Source organism: Prionailurus viverrinus, chromosome E1 (genome assembly GCF_022837055.1).
Source record: "Prionailurus viverrinus isolate Anna chromosome E1, UM_Priviv_1.0, whole genome shotgun sequence".
NCBI classification, from domain to species: Eukaryota; Metazoa; Chordata; class Mammalia; order Carnivora; family Felidae; genus Prionailurus; species Prionailurus viverrinus.
The window spans coordinates 16,370,074-16,387,765 of NC_062574.1; the positions used below are offsets into that span (position 1 = coordinate 16,370,074).

At 36.6% G+C, this 17,692-nt stretch overlaps 1 protein-coding gene across 4 annotated transcripts in view; it reads right to left on the bottom strand.

The window, feature by feature from the left end:
- The window catches only part of CPD (carboxypeptidase D), an 80,264-nt gene that overhangs the window by 56,572 nt on the left and 6,000 nt on the right, over positions 1-17,692 (bottom strand). For all 4 annotated transcript variants that reach the window (XR_007146836.1, XM_047832640.1, XM_047832639.1 and 1 more), the window contains one exon: positions 16,645-16,892. Coding sequence is in view for 3 of the 4 variants with exons in the window: in XM_047832640.1 (XP_047688596.1) it covers positions 16,645-16,892 (248 nt within the window). In the remaining variant the exon portion in view is untranslated. The remainder of the gene's footprint in view (positions 1-16,644; positions 16,893-17,692) is intronic.

Below are 17,692 nucleotides of genomic sequence, written 5' to 3' on the forward strand. Positions count from 1 at the left end.
CTTTAAATTCTACTCTTTGAAACATACAGTTTCTCAGTTCCTCTATACTCAAGTACAAGTTAACTGATTCAAAACAATTTTGACAATCTCTCTAACCAACACGCTCCTTTACAGTTGTTGTTTTTTTTTTTAAGGTTAGGTTTATTGAGGTATGGTTTATATACTGGAAAATTCATCCCTTTTAAGTATACAGTTACATGAATGTGTACATTCATTAAGGATATGAATGTACACATTCATGTAACTGTATACTCCACCACAATTAAGATACAGAACATTTGTATCATCCCAGAAAGTTCCCTTCTCTCAGCACCAATCTAATTTCTTTGCCTATATTTTTGTCTTCTCCAGAATGTCATATAAATGAAATCATATAGTGTAAAGCCTTTTGTATCAGACTTCTTTCACTCAGCACAATGCCTTTGAGAATCATTTATATTGTTGCATATATAAATTCTCCTTTTTATTATACTATGTATTCCACTGCAAGGATGTAGTACAATTTGTTTATCCATTCACATGATGGGTATTTGAGTTGTTTTCAGTTTTTGCTTATTATGAAGAGTTGTGTATAGACCTTACTGTGGGCATATAATTGCATGTTTTTTGGATAAATATCTAGGAGTGGCATCGCTGAGTCATACAGCATATATAAGTTTAACTTTATGAGAAACTATCAAACTGTTTTCCAAAGTGGCTGACCATTTCACATTCCTACCAGCCATGCATGAATGTTCCAGTTGTTCTTCATTCTCACCTAACAAACTGCTCAAGCAACTGGTCAGACTTTTTCGCTTTAAGTATTCTAGTAGGTGTGCTGTGGGATCTCATTGTGGTTTTAATTTGTAATTTCCCTGACAATGAATGATACTGCATATCCTTTCATGTCTTTATTTATCATCTATACTGGGAGACCTTAGAAACTAGGGGCTGTTGGTAGTACTGTATAGAGGAGGGACCTTAAGAAAGGGATCCCATAAAGTTGTCTATGAATCCCTGGGCTCAATCCTGAACAGCACATGAGTGGGCATGCCCCTAAAAAGCATACCAAAGGCACTGAGAACTGAATTACAAAACAGACCACTTCCCTGGTCCCACACTGGTCCATGGGAGGTAAGTACACAGAATAGATCTGAACAGAACCACAAAGGCTTTGAAAATTGACATTCAATCACAGCACACAGGAGGCAAGTCAAAACGTACAACTGAATGCAACTGGGTCACTCACTGCTAAAACAAACAAATCAACATTTTTTAAAATAAAATTTAAACAAGGTTCAGATTTCATAATGTAAGATCCAAAACGTCAAGCCTATACCCCAACATTATTTGACATTCAGAGAACCAGGAAATGCATGGGGGCCTGGGTGGTTCAGTCGGTTAAGCCTCCGACCTTGGCTCAGGTCATGATCTCACAGTTTGTGACTTCAAGCCGGGCATTGGGTTCTGTGCCAACAGCTCAGAGCCTGGAGCCTGCTTCGGATTCTGTGTCTCCCTCTCTCTCTGCCCCTCCCTGTTCACACTCTGTATCTTTCTCTCTCTCTCAAAAATAAATAAGCATTTAAACAAAAGAAAAAAGAAAAAAAGAAACGTTAAAGAAAGTTCTTCAGGCTAATAAGAAATGATACCAGAGAGAAACTTGGGATTTCCAGAATGAAACAACACAAATGGTAAATATCTGGGTAAATAAAATAAACTATTTTTTTCTCTTAAGTTCTTTATGTACAACAGTTGAAAGAAAAAATCATAACATTGTCTGGTGGCGTTTTCAATGTATATACACATAATACATATGACAACTACAATATAAAGTGGGGGAGGGTAAAGATGCGGTGGTAAGATCTATGCATTCCTCCTGAAGTGGCAAAATGCCAATCCTAGGTAGAACTGGAAAAGTTAAGCTGTAAATTGTAATCCTAGAGCAACTACCAAAACAAACAATACAAAGGAGCTATAGTAAAAAAACAAAACAAAAACCACACAATAGATAAAATACTAAACACTCAAAGAATCCCACAGAAGGCAGGAAAGAGGAAGCAGAATTAAAAAATAAAAAAGGGATAAACAGAAAAATAATTTTAAAACTAGGCTTAAATCCAAACATATCAACAATTATGTCCAATGTAAATGGTATAAACACACTAGCTAAAAGGCAAATTGTCAAATGATTAAACAAGAGCCAATTAACATGCTGTCCATAAGAAACTCACTTTAAATATAATGGTATAAGCAAGTTAAAAGTAAAAGAATGGAAAAAGATATACTATGCAAACACAAATCAGATGGGAAAATGGAAGGGCTTTATTAATATCAGATAAAGTAGACTTTAGAACAAGAAAAAGTGCCAGGGATAAAGAGGGATATCACATAATGATAAAAGGGTCACTTGACCAAGACAACATTACAATTCAACTCCATCACCAACAAAATCTAAATGATATTTATAGCATATCCCACCCAACAACAGCAGCATAAACACTCTTTTCAAGTAGAAATGGAACATTCATCAAGACAGACAATATCCTGGGTTGTAAAACAAACTTAACAAATGTAAAAGAACTGAAATCATACCAGGTGTATTCTTTGACATGATGGAATTACATAGAAATCAGTAATAGAAAGCTATATACAGAATATCCTTTTCTTGACGAAATCTTATAAAAGCACATTTTCTTTGAGTCTATAATAAACTATTCTCAGAAAACAACTTATGAGTTGTGATATCTACTGAATCTACCTATTTCTAAACTCATAGGAGCCCTCCAATGTGAATAGTAGCAAAGTAACTTTTACTTGCAAGACAAAAAAAACAGATAAATCTCTCCCATCTTTAGAATATCATAAAGTTTTTATTCACCAATTTCAAAGTTCAGTTTAGAAATTATTTCTTTAAGGGTGACCGACTAAGTGTCCAACTTTGGCTCAGGGCATGATCTCACGGCTAGTGAGTTTCAGCCCCATGTTGGGCTCTGTGCTGACAGCTCAGAACCTGGAACCTGCATCAGATTCTGTCTCTGGCTCTCTCTGCTCCTCCCCCACTTGCGCTCACATTCTCTCTCTCTCTCAAATATAAACATTAAAAAAAAATTTTTTTTTTAAATATCTTTTTTTTTTTTCAACGTTTATTTATTTTTGGGACAGAGAGAGACAGAGCATGAACGGGGGAGGGGCAGAGAGAGAGGGAGACACAGAATCAGAAACAGGCTCCAGGCTCTGAGCCATCAGCCCAGAGCCTGACGCGGGGCTCAAACTCACGGACCGCGAGATCGTGACCTGGCTGAAGTCGGACGCTTAACCGACTGCGCCACCCAGGCGCCCCTAAAAAAATTTTTTTAATCATCAAAAAACTGGAAGCAAATTAAGATATCAACTGAATTATGAATAACTTAAGAATTTTTTTGCAAGATGCCACAAATAAGCATTATTTGTTATCTGTGTTAAACTTAACATTTATTTTTCCAACACTAAATGTCAAAGACTCTATATAATGAGTAATCTTTACTGAGTAGCTGGTTCAGATCCTGTCATCTTGATCTTTTCCTCAACAAAAACCTACCTATACAAAGCTAGAGTTCCCTGTAATAGAGAACAGCCATTCATCTGGAGATAAGCCTGATGTTACTGACAGCTGCAGCTACTTCCAGATTCAGTAATACATGTGCTTTTTTTTTTTTAAGTGGATGTCATGTGGCTCAACATAGACTAAAGGATTAAATATCAGACTTCAGAACAATATCTTTATCCAGTCAAAAAAAATTTTAATTTGGGGAGTAGAACATTCATTATTGGCATGCCTCAAAGCAATAAAGCACCATACTAATAGTATAAAGGATCTGTTATTTGTCCAACTTATTAACAATCATAAATAAGCAAGCCTCTATTATCCATTCGTCTCTCAGGGGGCTATCTAAACCCTTCAAACTTGTTTATTCAAAACAAAATAATTTGGAAAAATCATACAACACTTCACATATTTTTAAAACATTTTTTAAAGTTTAATTTCGAGAGAGAGAGAAAGCGCAAGTGGGGGGAGGGCACAGAGAGGAAACTGTCAGCGCAGAGCCTGATGCAGGGCTTGAACCCATGAACCATGAGATCATGACCTGTGCCAAAGTCAGCTGTTCAACCATTTGAGTCACCCAGGTACCCCACACTTCACATATTTTTAAGTTGATATCTAAAAGTTTTCATCTTGGGGCACACTGGGTGGCTCAGTTGGTTAAGCATCCAACTTCAGTTCAGGTCATGATCTCACAGTTCATGAGTTCCAGCTCTGCATGGGGCTCTGTGCTGACAGCTCAGAGCCTGGAGCCTACTTCGGATTCTGTGTCTCCCTCTCTCTGCCCCTCCTCCACCTCTTAAAATAAACATTAAAAAAAATTTAAAAGAAATAAAAGTTTTCATCGTAAGTTCAAATAGTTGCAAACAATGTAATTTCCTGGATAGCATATATTTTTATATTTTTTAAAGTATTTTTTAATGCTTATTTATTTTTGAGAGAGAAAGAGAGAGAGAGAGAGAGAGAGAGAGAGAGAGAGACAGTATGAGCACAGGAGGGGCAGACAGAGAGGGAGACACAGAATCCAAAGCAGGCTCCAGGCTCTGTGCTGACAGCACAGAGCCCGATGTGGGGCTCAAACTCACAAACTGCGAGATCGTGACCTGAGCTGAAGTCAGATACTTAATCAACTGAGCTACCCAGGTGCCCCTAAATTTTTATATTTTTAAATAAAACTTTTACACTGTATCCAAATAAATAAAAATATAGATTTAATTCCTGGAATCCCTTTTAAAAAATTGTGTGAACATTTCTTTAACATCGGGAATTTTACATCTTCCCTTTTTCTATTTGAGCTTTTATTTCCATTCCACTTCATCCATAGATTATTTGAGCGTGATATACTTGCTTGGTTCAAAGTCTTTCACTGATCATCCTATAACACTTCAGTCTATAAATATGTATGTATGTGTATTAAAATTTTCCTTAACATCTTTTTTAATGTTTATTTATTTTTGAGAGAGAGACAGACAGAGCTTGAGCAGGTTAGGGGCAGAGAGAGAGGAAGACACAAAATCTGAAGCAGGCTCCAGGCTCTGAGCTGTCAGCACAGAGCCCGACATGGGGCTCGAACCCAAGAGACACATAATCATGACCTGAGCCGAAGTTGGATGCTCAACCAACTGAGCCACCCAGGCGCCCCTCCTTAATTTTCAATGACTTAAATGTCCTAAGTATTAATTTTTGTCTTCTAGATTCAATTATTACAATAACTACTGGCATAAAACTCATCAGAAAGGCAAAATTATAAATTTTGATAAACAATAAATGGAACAGGTAATAATTACTAAAAATATCTTTCAAAAAATTTCTTATTAAAAATAAGATTTTTTAATGTTTATTTATTTTTGAGAGAGAGAGAGATAGAGTGTGAGCAGGGGTGGGTCAGAGAGAGAGGGAGACACAGAATCTGAAGCAGGCTCCAGGCTCTGAACTGTCAGCACAGAACTGGATGCAGGGCTCAGACTCACAAACCGTGAGATCACAACTTGAGCAGAAGTCAGACACTTAACCGACTAAGCCACCCAGGTGCCCCTTAAAATATCTTTTAATAAGAAGTTTGGAGTGATGCTTTATGTATGTATGTATGTATGTATGTATGTATGTATGTACATATGTATGTATGTTTATTTTTGAGAGAAAGAGAGAGACAGAGCGTGAGCAGGGGTGGGGGAGAGAGACAGGGAGACACAGAACCCAAAGCAGGCTCCAGACTCCAAGTTGTTAGCACAGAGCCCCACAGGGGCTCAAACCACGAGCAGCATGATCATGACCTGAGCTGAAGTTGGACGCTCAACCGACTGAGCCACCCAGGCATCCCTGGATTGATGCTTTTATAATACCATTAAAGTAATCACCAAAAGTCACTTTTGTTTTGGTGCCCTAGAAGTTTGTAAAACTGAGTCAACATACCGTAGTGTGGGGTGCCTGGGTGGTTCAGTTGGTGGAGTGACAGACTTCGGCTCAGGTCATGATCTCACAGCTAATGAGTTTGATCAAGCCCTGCCTTAGGCTCTGTGCTGACAGCTCAGAGCCTGGAACCTACTTTGGATTCTGTCTCTGTCTCTCTTTGCCCCATCCCAGCTCAGGCACTGTCTCTTTCTCAGGTATAGATGAACATTAAAAAACAAAACAAAACCCAAAACATACCACAGTGTGCTTCACATGGGTAGAAAAGTATGCCTATGTTCAATCAAGAGGGAGAAGAGGATATGTGATTGAACCCCCACAGCAAGCATCTCTTTCAATTTTTCTAGGAAAGAGTAGGTATGGAAGGCCTGGAAAATTTATTTCCTTTAAAGTTATCAAAACAAACAGGTCTCTTCCTTCTCCCCACACATACCTCAGTCTGAAAACCACTGATTTAGATTACTTCCTCTACTCATAAGGAGAAATGGCAAAGAAAGAAAACAGGTATAAAGTTTGCTTTTAAACCTACCTACCCAGGCATCTGGCTGGCTTAGTCAGAAGAGTGTGTACCTCTTGATCTTGGAGTCATGAGTTCAAGACCAGTGTTGGGTACAGAGATTAAATAAAGTTTTGAAAACTTAAAAAAAAAAAAAAAATCCTTACTTACTAATCCAGAGCTTTCTATGCTCAGAAAAAACTGAATGCAATGAACCATAAACCCTATAATGCTCTCATTCCTTTACTTGTATCAAAAAATAAGCCTAAAAGCGTAACCATTAGGAATATGTCCAGTAATACAAATTGTGATCACTACTTATTGTTAACAGGTAGCTAAGTGTTGTGATAGAACGATCAACTCATACCCATTAACCTCCTTCATTTGTCTAACAACAAACTTTCATATGCTTTAAGACACTCAATTCATCTTTACCAAGGAACCAGTCCCTATTACCGTTCTCACTACAGAGAGATCTAGTTCTGTTGGGGGAGGAGAGGTACTTAAAGACATTCAACTCTTCATTCAAAAATGGGACACTCATGAATGACTCACTCTTACGTCATAAGCAGAAAGTCAATAGAAAAAATACAATCAATGCTTTAGTGTTAAGACTTAAACATACCAAGATTTTTTTTTTTTAACTTGCCTCAGTAGGCCAAACTACAAACTATCAAACTGTATCATACAAGAACCCTATAAATCATTCACAGAAAACAACTGCAATGTATTTTTTTATTAGGACGAGCATTTTAGAGTGTAGGAATAGAGATAGGCAATTTCTACTCTATTTTTAAATTTGGAGCTTACTGTTATTTCTTTAATAAAACTACTTCAAAGGATAGTGAGAAGTTCTCACAACTTTGACATCCGTGAATAATTTCTTTATAGATAGTGACTTATGAAGTGATAATCTTGCACTCCCTGAGATATTTTTAAAAGCTAATGAGCACAGGGCTCCTAAAAAATTTTAAGTGGAACATCTGAATCAAATGAGTGGAAAAAACAGAGGTTGCTCTTGAAAACAATTTCCCTCACTTTGACCAAATCTTAACTGAACTTAGTCTTTGTATTCTCAGCAACTTTATCTTATGAAAATCTATTTCCTTCACCACTCCCACTGAATATATATTTGCTAATGATATGGTTCTACAAAGTTAAACTAAATTACACAGTCCTGTGTCTGTTTTCAGTTTTGTTTCAGTTGGTCAACAGGATCTCCCACACAACTTTTGAACTGCATTTTCCTTCTTTCTTTTAAGGTATTTTCCCATCCTCTACCGCCTGATTTAATTAGAAAAAAGAAGAAAAAGCACATCTAATTTCTAAACATCAGACCTGAAGATTTAGGGACCAAATCCTGAAGTAGTGATTAATGTTTGATTCTCAACCTTCACGTAAGTCTATTGCCACATTACAAAATACACAACTGCACAGCTCCTAAAGGTCAGATTTTATATCAGGCTATATTTCAATTTACTAAAGCAAACCCCTGACTCAGGTAGAAGTAAATATTCTGTTTGAGAACAGTTTTACCTTTTTGCTTTCCTTTTAAATCAGGCAGCACTCAGATTAAAAGAGAATGAGAAAAAGAGGAAGAGGTCCAATCAACTCCTTAGTGTACAAGATCAGGTAAGACCAAAAGCACATTTATTAATGCACATTTGACAATCAATAGTATTCTTAAAGCATGAACGATGGACTGAGAATGAATATCTGAACTTCCAGCATTACTTAAAGAAAACATCTCAGTGCAAAACCAGAAGTACATTCACTTTGGAGGTAAAAACAAAAACAAAACAAAACAAGAAAACAAAAACCCACCCATCTGCTCATTTATATATGCATTCTGTTATATATATATATATATATATATATATATATATATATATATTCTAGTTGAATTTCTGGCTCCAGCTCTAAGCAATTAAATTATGCCAGGAAACAATATCAATTCAATTTTCAAAAATCATATATACCACATATGCTTTCAACATCTCAAAGGTCCTAAATCTCTTTATCATCTTGATTTCTCTCCCAAGCTCCAGAGCCTATTTCCCAACTGCCCATTGGGTACTTGTAACATCAAGTACCATCCCCAATCTACACTCCTCTCCCTACCTAGAGAGAACACACACACACACACACACACACACACACACACACACACACTCCACTCCTCCAATTAGTTTTCCCATTTTCATTATCATTCTTATTTTTCCAGGCTCAAAACCTCCAAGTTATATCTTTGAGTCCTTCTTCTGGACACTCTGTTCTACCGTCTAACTGATGGTCAATCCTGTAATTTTTTTTGTAGTTTCTTATATTCATCCTCCCTTTTCACTCCCACAGAATCCCTCTAGCTAGAGCCCTTATCTCCCAGAAAGACCTTGCTCCAAATAACTGTAAAAAACCTCCCTAGTCTCTCTTCCTCTAGCACTCTTTCTGTGCCAATACATTTTGTATAAAGATAACTCCAAATAAATGGTACCACACTGTCCTTATTATCAAATAATTCACACTCTAGCAGAAGACACAAAAACCTATTAACAACATAAATGGATAAACATTATATTGATGGTATTAACAAAAAAAAACCCTGGGAAGGCAAGAGTGATGGTTACTACACTGGAGGTTTCAGGGAACTTTCAGGGGAACTGGAGAAAATCAATCCAGAAAATAGCCAAAAGTTCATATTTTAGGGAAAGGACAAGGAGTACAGGTGTGAAGTAGGAGAGAAGACCAGAAATGTAGGCTTGGGTCAGACTCTGGGATTTGTAGTGTCATAACAATAAGTTTAGACTTGATATTAAAATGTGAAATAAGCAAATGTATAACAACGCTTTAGGTTTTTGTAGGTTTGCTACTTTGCTTGTAATACATAATTTTAAAAACAAAGTAATAGGAGCGCTAATAGAACCAGACACATCTTCCATAAGTGTAACTAGTGGTAAATTACCTATCCTCTACACTTCAGATTAGTAAAGACTCTGCATGAAAATTAGATATGAGGACAGTATTCTGTACACGTTCATTAGGTCAGGTTGATTTATTTATGTTATTTAAATCCACTGTGTCCTTACTGATATTTTTGTCTTTGTGACCCAACAAATACGGAGAGAAACATGTTTAAAATCTACTATATTTACGAATTTGTCTATTCTTAATATCAGATATTGCATTTTTTTCAGTTTTACACTGTCTATTTGATTCTTTTTTTGTTTCAAACAGATTCTGATTTTCTGGTGTCATATGATTAACTCATAATGCCCTGGGTTTTCATTTTTGTTTTGATTTTTGTGTATAGTTGACACAAAATGTTACATTAGTTTCAGGTGTACAACACAGTGATTTGGCAAGTTTATACATTATGCTGTGCTCACCACAAGTGCAGCTACCATCTATCCCGATACATCTCCATTATGACATCATTGACTGTATTCCTTATGCTGTGCATTTTATTCCTATGACTTTTTCATTCTATAACTGGAAGCCTGTATGGCCATTCACTTCACCCACTTTGCTCAAGTCTCACCCTCCTCCCCTCTGATAACCATCAGTTTGTTCTCTGTATTTATAGATTTGATTCAGCTATTTGTTTAGTTATTCGTTCGTTTGTTTAGATTCTACTTATGGTATTTGTCTTTCTCAGTCTGCCTTATTTCCCTGAGCGTAATACCCTCTAGGTCCACCCATGTTGTCTCAAATGGCAGAAATGCATCCTTTTCTAATGGCTGTGTAATATTCCATTGTGTATATACATACACATACATATATGTATACACACACACACACACACACACACACACACACCACATCTTTCTTATCCATTTGTCTATTGATGGACACTTAGGTTGCTTCCATCTCTTGGCTATTGTAAATACCACTGCAATAAACATAGGAATGTGTGTATCTTTCCAAATTAGTGTTTTTATTTTCTTTGGGTAAATACCCAATAATGGAATTATCGGATTATACGGTATTTCTATTTTTAACTTTTTGAAGAACCTCCATACTGTTTTCTACAGTGGCTATACCAATTTACATTCCCACCAACAGTGCACCAGGGTTCCCTTCTCTCCACATTTTTACCATAATGCCCTGTTTAATGACACAGAAAATGCTCTTCAACAATAAGCTTTTCAGTTCATTTTTGGAGCAAATATAACTTTCATGCTGTTCAAAACAATTTGGTAATTGTTTTTCCCATGTTTTTCCCTTTCCACCAGCAATCTACTTCAAGCCAAATATACCTCAATATTTAGAGTACATCAGTGCTGCTCAGTCTGACCTCCCCTTTATGCAAAGAATACTTGTCCACATGATCAAAGATGTTTATACTCACAAAAAAACTGAATTTCTTACGTTATATGCTATCTGGTCACATTTCATAACTCTCTGCCCATAAAAGGAGAAGGGGAAAAAAGTCTGAAATAAAGTATAAAAGGAGAAAGAAAAAAGTTTGATAAATCCACACAACATTTTCTTCTTCCAGAGGAGAAAAAAATTCATAATTACCAGTTTGAAAGGACTCAGTCCCAAGTTAATAGTGGTTCAAAAAAGACGTAAGTATAAAGCCTCTGGCAGCTGGCTTAATTAATCATAGAATGCATAGACTCACATGAACACACGCAGGCCTGACAATATTTCTGACCAATTTCCTATCTCAGCACTCATTCAAATAACACAGAAAACAATCTAAAAGTAAGTCATTTCAGATAAACATGTATGGCTTAGTCCTCACTGGAAATGGCTGACATATAAACAAGACAGGGCAAAATAAAAAGCCTAAATAGTAAGTTACCACATGCAATTTATAAGGTGTTTTGTTCCTACTTAGAATTTGAAAATAAATCAACTTTACCGTAGAGTGACCAAAAACAATGCATTTTTAAACTATAGGCCATGACCCATTTGTGGATTGTGAAATATAGAAGTACGTTCAGATAAGCATTTTTTGTTTAATGAGCTGGTAGAGACTGGAAAACAATAATACCAGAATACGCCACAAAGTTAACTATTGTTTCATGAAATGTTTCAATTTTATACATATATGGAATGTATTTAAATGACTGAAAGGTATTTTATATTGTAGGTCACAATAAAAAAAAAGAAAAAAAAAACAAGTCTGAAAAATACAGATCTCGGATCTACCAGTAAGACAAGCTTATTTTCTCAGAGTGGGAACGAAACTAGGAGGAACAGTTTTATAAATTTTTGTAAGATTATCTCATCTAAAGATCATCTAAGATTTTAAATAACTGTGTACTCATTTTTCAGGTGCTGAGAATTCACTTATTCAAAATGCAAAAAAGGCTTATTTTTTCCCTTCTATAGACCAGGCATAGTTCTATGAGCTAGAAATAGAAAACTGAAAAAATCAAGTCCTGCCCTCATGAAGTTTAAATTCTACCAGAGAGAAGTTAGCCATTGTGCCAGCTGCTAGGCTCAGTGCTTTACATACATTCTCACTTGGGCCTCATCATACTATGAGGTAGATAGTATTTATCCTCATTTTATATATGCGGGAAATGAGGTTTAGAGAAATTACTTAACTTGTCCAAGATCTCTCTTCTTTTCTCTCTCTCTCTCTCTCTCTCTCTCTCTCACACACACACACACACACACACACACACACACACACACTCATATGTGGCTAGTCAATAGTAGAGCTGGAATTCAAACTCAAGGCATCAGGATTCCAAAGCTCTACCCTTAGCCACTATACTACTCTGCCTTCTAGAGTTCTTCTATCAGCAAGAAAATGAAATGTAACAGCATTCTGCCCAAGTAAATTTCTAAAAGCTACATCAAAGGGTGGCTTTTGATCATATAATTTCAATTATAGGTGGTCTGGGGTTACATGCCCTCTTAAAAATTTTATAAGTTGAAAGAAGTCAAGTCTTAGAAGTTGACCTAGAACTACAATTCAGTTTCATCAGTTTGCTTTGGAATAAACATATTAAACCATCAGATGATTTGTATGTCTTCTTAACTGTTTAGAAAGAAAATAAGAATGGTAGACAAAAGGCATACAAATCAGCACACTGTGGTTAAAAAAAAAAAAAAAAAGTAAGCCTGTTCCATGAATAAGTTCAGCTTAGGCTCTCACAATAACAAGGCTTTAGCAGCAGAGCATGACTATTCATTCAGAGGCCTTATTAGGAGAGTCATTCCCTAGAGGGATCCTGCAGGTTTAAGAGACATGTTGAGAGAAGCAAGGCCCACCCCCTTAGTCAGCTAGACCTGCTGAGTCAAGCCCTGCAACCAAGGTGAAGGTGGTGGGGCCAGATGACCCCATACCTCATACTTCTAATACACTGCCTGATCTTGAGAGCAGAAATTGTTTCTGTTTTGCTCCCATCACCTAATACAGTATATGGGATGTGGCAGAGACTCAGTAAATATTTGCTAAAAGAATAAATGATATTGTACAAGTTATTTCCTCTCTGGGGTCTTGATTTCCTATAAAGCAAAAGGATTGGAATAGATCAATATATTCACTTTTAGCCATAAAAGCGTATACCTCCTTGGGCTAGAATTTCTAAACACATCATAAGGCATCGGTAAAATTACTCCAGGACATCCGGGTCTGAATATATGCCTAGTCACAAGGTTTCACAACATCTTACTCACTGCAGTCCTGTGGAAGATAAACAAAATTAATCTGCCCTGTTGAAACTCCCAAAACTGCTCAGTATTACTGGAGTAGGAAGAAAGATATGCTAGTTGTTGTAGAAATAATAGAAAATATGTCTGACCATCCAGCTAGAGAAGGAGGAAAGTTGATATTCATAAAAACAATAATAATGGCAGCAGCAAAGTTTAGCTTCTTCAGATGTTTGAAGAATCAGGAAAATCTCATATCTGGTTTCTCCAAATAATCTTACTTACTGTGAAGGCAGCACCCTTGTTTTTTTAATAGTATAACGCAGATTTACCATCCTCGATCATCAACTAGAAATTATTTTCTAATCATTTATGATTTTCTCCAAAAAAGAAAAGTAAATTATTTTTAGCACATTATTTTAAATGATATCTCAAATTAATGAAGCAACTGGACTACATCTTAATACCCCCAGTTCCTGAACAGGCTTTATTAAATATGTTTGCTGAGGATTGAAATGGGATTAAACATCAAACTATGTCCCTTATCTATAAAAAAATTTAAATGGTTTTCAAATCACCTGTAGTTATTACGGGCAGAAATGGGTTCTAATTATTTTAAACCTCTTTATGGATGTTTGTTACACACAAGAAACATTGGTAGAAACTGTAGGGGAATCAAAACACTCTAGAAAGTATCAAGTCCTCAAACTTAGGACCCAATTTGGGTAAACACTGCTTGACATAAAAAGTCAAAGAACAATACAGAGTTTTAAATAAAGGCACATTAAAAGAAATATCATAAGACACTTTATAATGTGACTAATGGCCAATAAAAAAGTAAGGAAGAGCTAACAAGGCATTTTACCATGTGCAGATTCTAAGAGGAGAAAAAGTTTTTACACATGACATTTCCATGAGTTAACTTCTTCCTTCTGTTTAGTCTTAATTAATCTAAGAGTTTATAAAAACAAAAAAGTTATTATTCAAAGGACACAAAAAGTTTAAAAAGCACAATAGCTGTTCACATAACATTTAAAAAGAAGGTAAACAAGCTTACTTTAACAACTCTTTTAAAAATAATATTCCGGGGCGCCTGGGTGGCACAGTCGGTTAAGCGTCTGACTTCAGCCAGGTCACGATCTCGCGGTCCGTGAGTTCGAGCCCCGCGTCACGCTCTGGGCTGATGGCTCAGAGCCTGGAGCCTGTTTCCGATTCTGTGTCTCCCTCTCTCTCTGCCCCTCCCCCGTTCATGCTCTGTCTCTCTCTGTCCCAAAAATAAGTAAACGTTGAAAAAAAAATTAAAAAAAAAATAAAAATAATATTCCATGGAAAATAAGAACCCTTGTACATTACTGGTGGGAATGTAAAATGGTACAGCCACTGTGGTAAACAATTTGGTGGTTCCTTAAAGCTCAACAGAAAATTACTATATGACCCAACAATTCCATTCTTGAGTACACATCCAAAAGATTTGAAAACAAGGACTTAAACAGATACTTGTACAACAGCATCCACAGCAGCATTATTCACAATAGCTAAAAGGTGAAAACAATCCAGTGTCCATCAATAGATGAATGGAGGGGCACCTGGGTGGCTCAGTTGGTTAGGGGTCCAACTCTTGGTTTTGGCTCAGGTCATGATCTCACTGTTCATGAGATTGAGCCCCACATCAGGCTCCACGCTGACAGCACAAAGTCTGCTTGGGATTCTCTCTTTGCCCCTGCCCTGCTCACGCTCTCTTCCTCTCTCTCAAAATAAACAAATAAACTTCAAAAAATAGATGAATAGATAAATGAAACGGGGTATATACATACAATGGAATATTTCTCCGTCATAAAAAAAGAATGAAGTTTTGATACATGCTACAAAATGGATGAACCTTGAAATCATCATATTAAACAAAATAAGCCAGATGCAGGACAACATTATATGATTCCAGTTATATGAAATATCTAGAATAGGCAAATTCACAGAGATAGGAGATTAGAAGGCAATGGAGAATTATGACTTAATAGTTACCAAGTTTGTTTGGGGTGATGAAAAAGTTTTGTAAGTAGGCAGTGGGGACATGGTTGTGCAACACTGTGAATGTAATTAATGCCACTTAATTCTATACTTAAATATGGTTCAACTAACAAATTTTATGTTATATATATGTGTGTGTTCAACCACAATTAAAAAAACATTCTACGATTGGGGCGCCTAGGTGGCTCAGTCAGTTAGATGTCTGACTTCATCTGAGGTCACGATCTTGTGGTTTGTGACTTTGAGCCCTGCATCAGGCTCTGTGCTGACAGCTCAGAGGCTGGAGCCTGCTTCGGATTCTGTCTCTCTCTCTCTCTCTCTCTCTCAAAAATAAACATTAAAAAAATTTTTTGTAAAAAGTCCACGGTCACCTCACAGATTAAAATATAAAAGGAAAATGTGCCCTTATCTAAAAATGGAGAGAACTGGTAGTCATTCCCTTAACTAAGATGTCCACCATGGCCACATGGCACACACACACTTTATGTGCATCCTGATGTGATGTGATCTATATAATAGTCTTGCTGGAAAATTTGACCAGATCTACAATATGGGATGTTCTATAGTACAAGAACCTGAAAAGCCTGAACTCTTCAAAGGATTCACCATCATTACGAAAAGAGAGTATTGATATAACAGTTCTAAATTGGGGAAACTATAAAAACACAAGAGCCAAATGCAATGCTTGAACCTTGACTGGATCTGATCTGATCTGGAAGCAAAGGAGCTATATAGGATATGTGGGGAATAATAAAGGAAATTTGACTTATGGACAGAATATAGGATGGTAGTACTGAATTACTGTCTTTAAAAAAAAAAGTTGTTAATGTTTATTTTTGAGAGAGTATGAGTGGGGGAAGGGCAAAGAGCGAGAGAAACAGAATCTGACGCAGGCTCCAGGCTCTGAGTTGTCAGCACAGAGCCTGATGTGGGGCTCAAACCCACAAACCATGAGATCATGACCTGAGCCAAAGTCGGACACTCAACCAACTGAGCTACCAAGGTGCCCCCTGAATTACTATTGATCTCTCAGTTACAGTAATGATAATATGGTTGTACACAATACTGTTTCTGTGCTTGGAAAATACATGCTGAGGTACTTACAGGTGAAGTATTAAGGAATCTGCCACCTATTTTTGGATGGTTTGACAAAAGAGAATGTGTGGGAGGAAAGGACGGGAGAGGTGGAGCATTTAGGGTAAGATAACAGATGGGGAATTTAAATGAAGGATATACAGGCTTTCACTGCAGTGTTTCAATGTTACTGGGGATTAAAAATTTCAAAATAGAAAAAGGAGATTTTTAAAAATTAGAATTCTTCAAGTTTTCCTCTTTTCCACTCAGAGTATACATAAGAAAGCTAAATGAGGGGTACCTGGCTGGCTCAGTTGGTACAGCATGCCACTCTTGGTCTCAAGGGGTCATGAGTTCAAGCCCCATGTTGGGCGTAGAGCTTACTTAATTTAAAAACAAAAGAAAAGAAAGAGGAAGGAAGAAAGCTAAATGAACAACGGGGAAAAGATAGCAAATTCAGGCCTTTCCATACCTTCCACGTCATACCAGTGTGCGCCGTTTGTGATCCCATCTTTGAAAGTTTCATCTTCATCTCCTGGACAATGAGGTGCACCAGTTTTCATTATGGGATGGTTTGATGCGTAGGCTTTTGCCAAGTATTTAAAGACTTCATCATCTGAGGTTTTGCTATAGATTCCAGTGGCCTTATGTTCTGGAGAATCATCAAAAGGATAGCTTGCTACCACAGAGCCACCATGCAGATTTCCAGAAAGCACAAACCTTTGAAAACAACCAAATCATGTATCACCAAAAAAAAAAAAAAAAAAGGCACAGAAAATTCCATGTATTTAAAAATTCTACATCTTTCATAAATGAACTCAGGTATCTCTCTTAGAGACCCAGAAGACAACTCTTATCAGCTATTACAAGCAGAACAACCAAAAAAGAAAATGAAAGAAAGCATCATCAATTTAACAAATTTCAGTCCAATGGTTTTTGTAATTCAACTTAACCTCAATCAACTTTAAACAATTTTCCCACCATTAAAAAATTAGCTGAATCACAGTATAAATTAACGTTTCAGAAGACATCTTATTCAGGGAATTCAAATTTGGCGTTAGGTTGAACAATATGAACTTCCAAGTATTCAGTCACTTTTTGAGCTACAAAAGTGGCAATTTCATGTAGTTCAACCTAAGACTTGTATTTTGTAACATGTTAACATTGTAGAAAATATGGCTTGTATAAATAAATACTTGTTGAATACATGAGTTATGTTAGTAACTTTCATGATTTTTTATATTTACTATCCAAAAATGTTTCAGGTAGGAAGTCTAATTTAAAACAGGATGTGTTTTGCCTCACTCCAGTTTCACAATATACTGAATACTAAATTCACATTTTCAAAAGAGAAGCCACAGTTGAGAAGACTGGGGGTGGGGAGAACCTGATACAGTGAGCTGCTTTCAGAGAAAAACAATATAGCACATAAAAGATTAGTCCTCCATTGCGTCACCATAGAAGCAGCTCTAAGCCCAATGTTTCTGATTGGCCCACTAAAAAATAAACTGACATGCAGA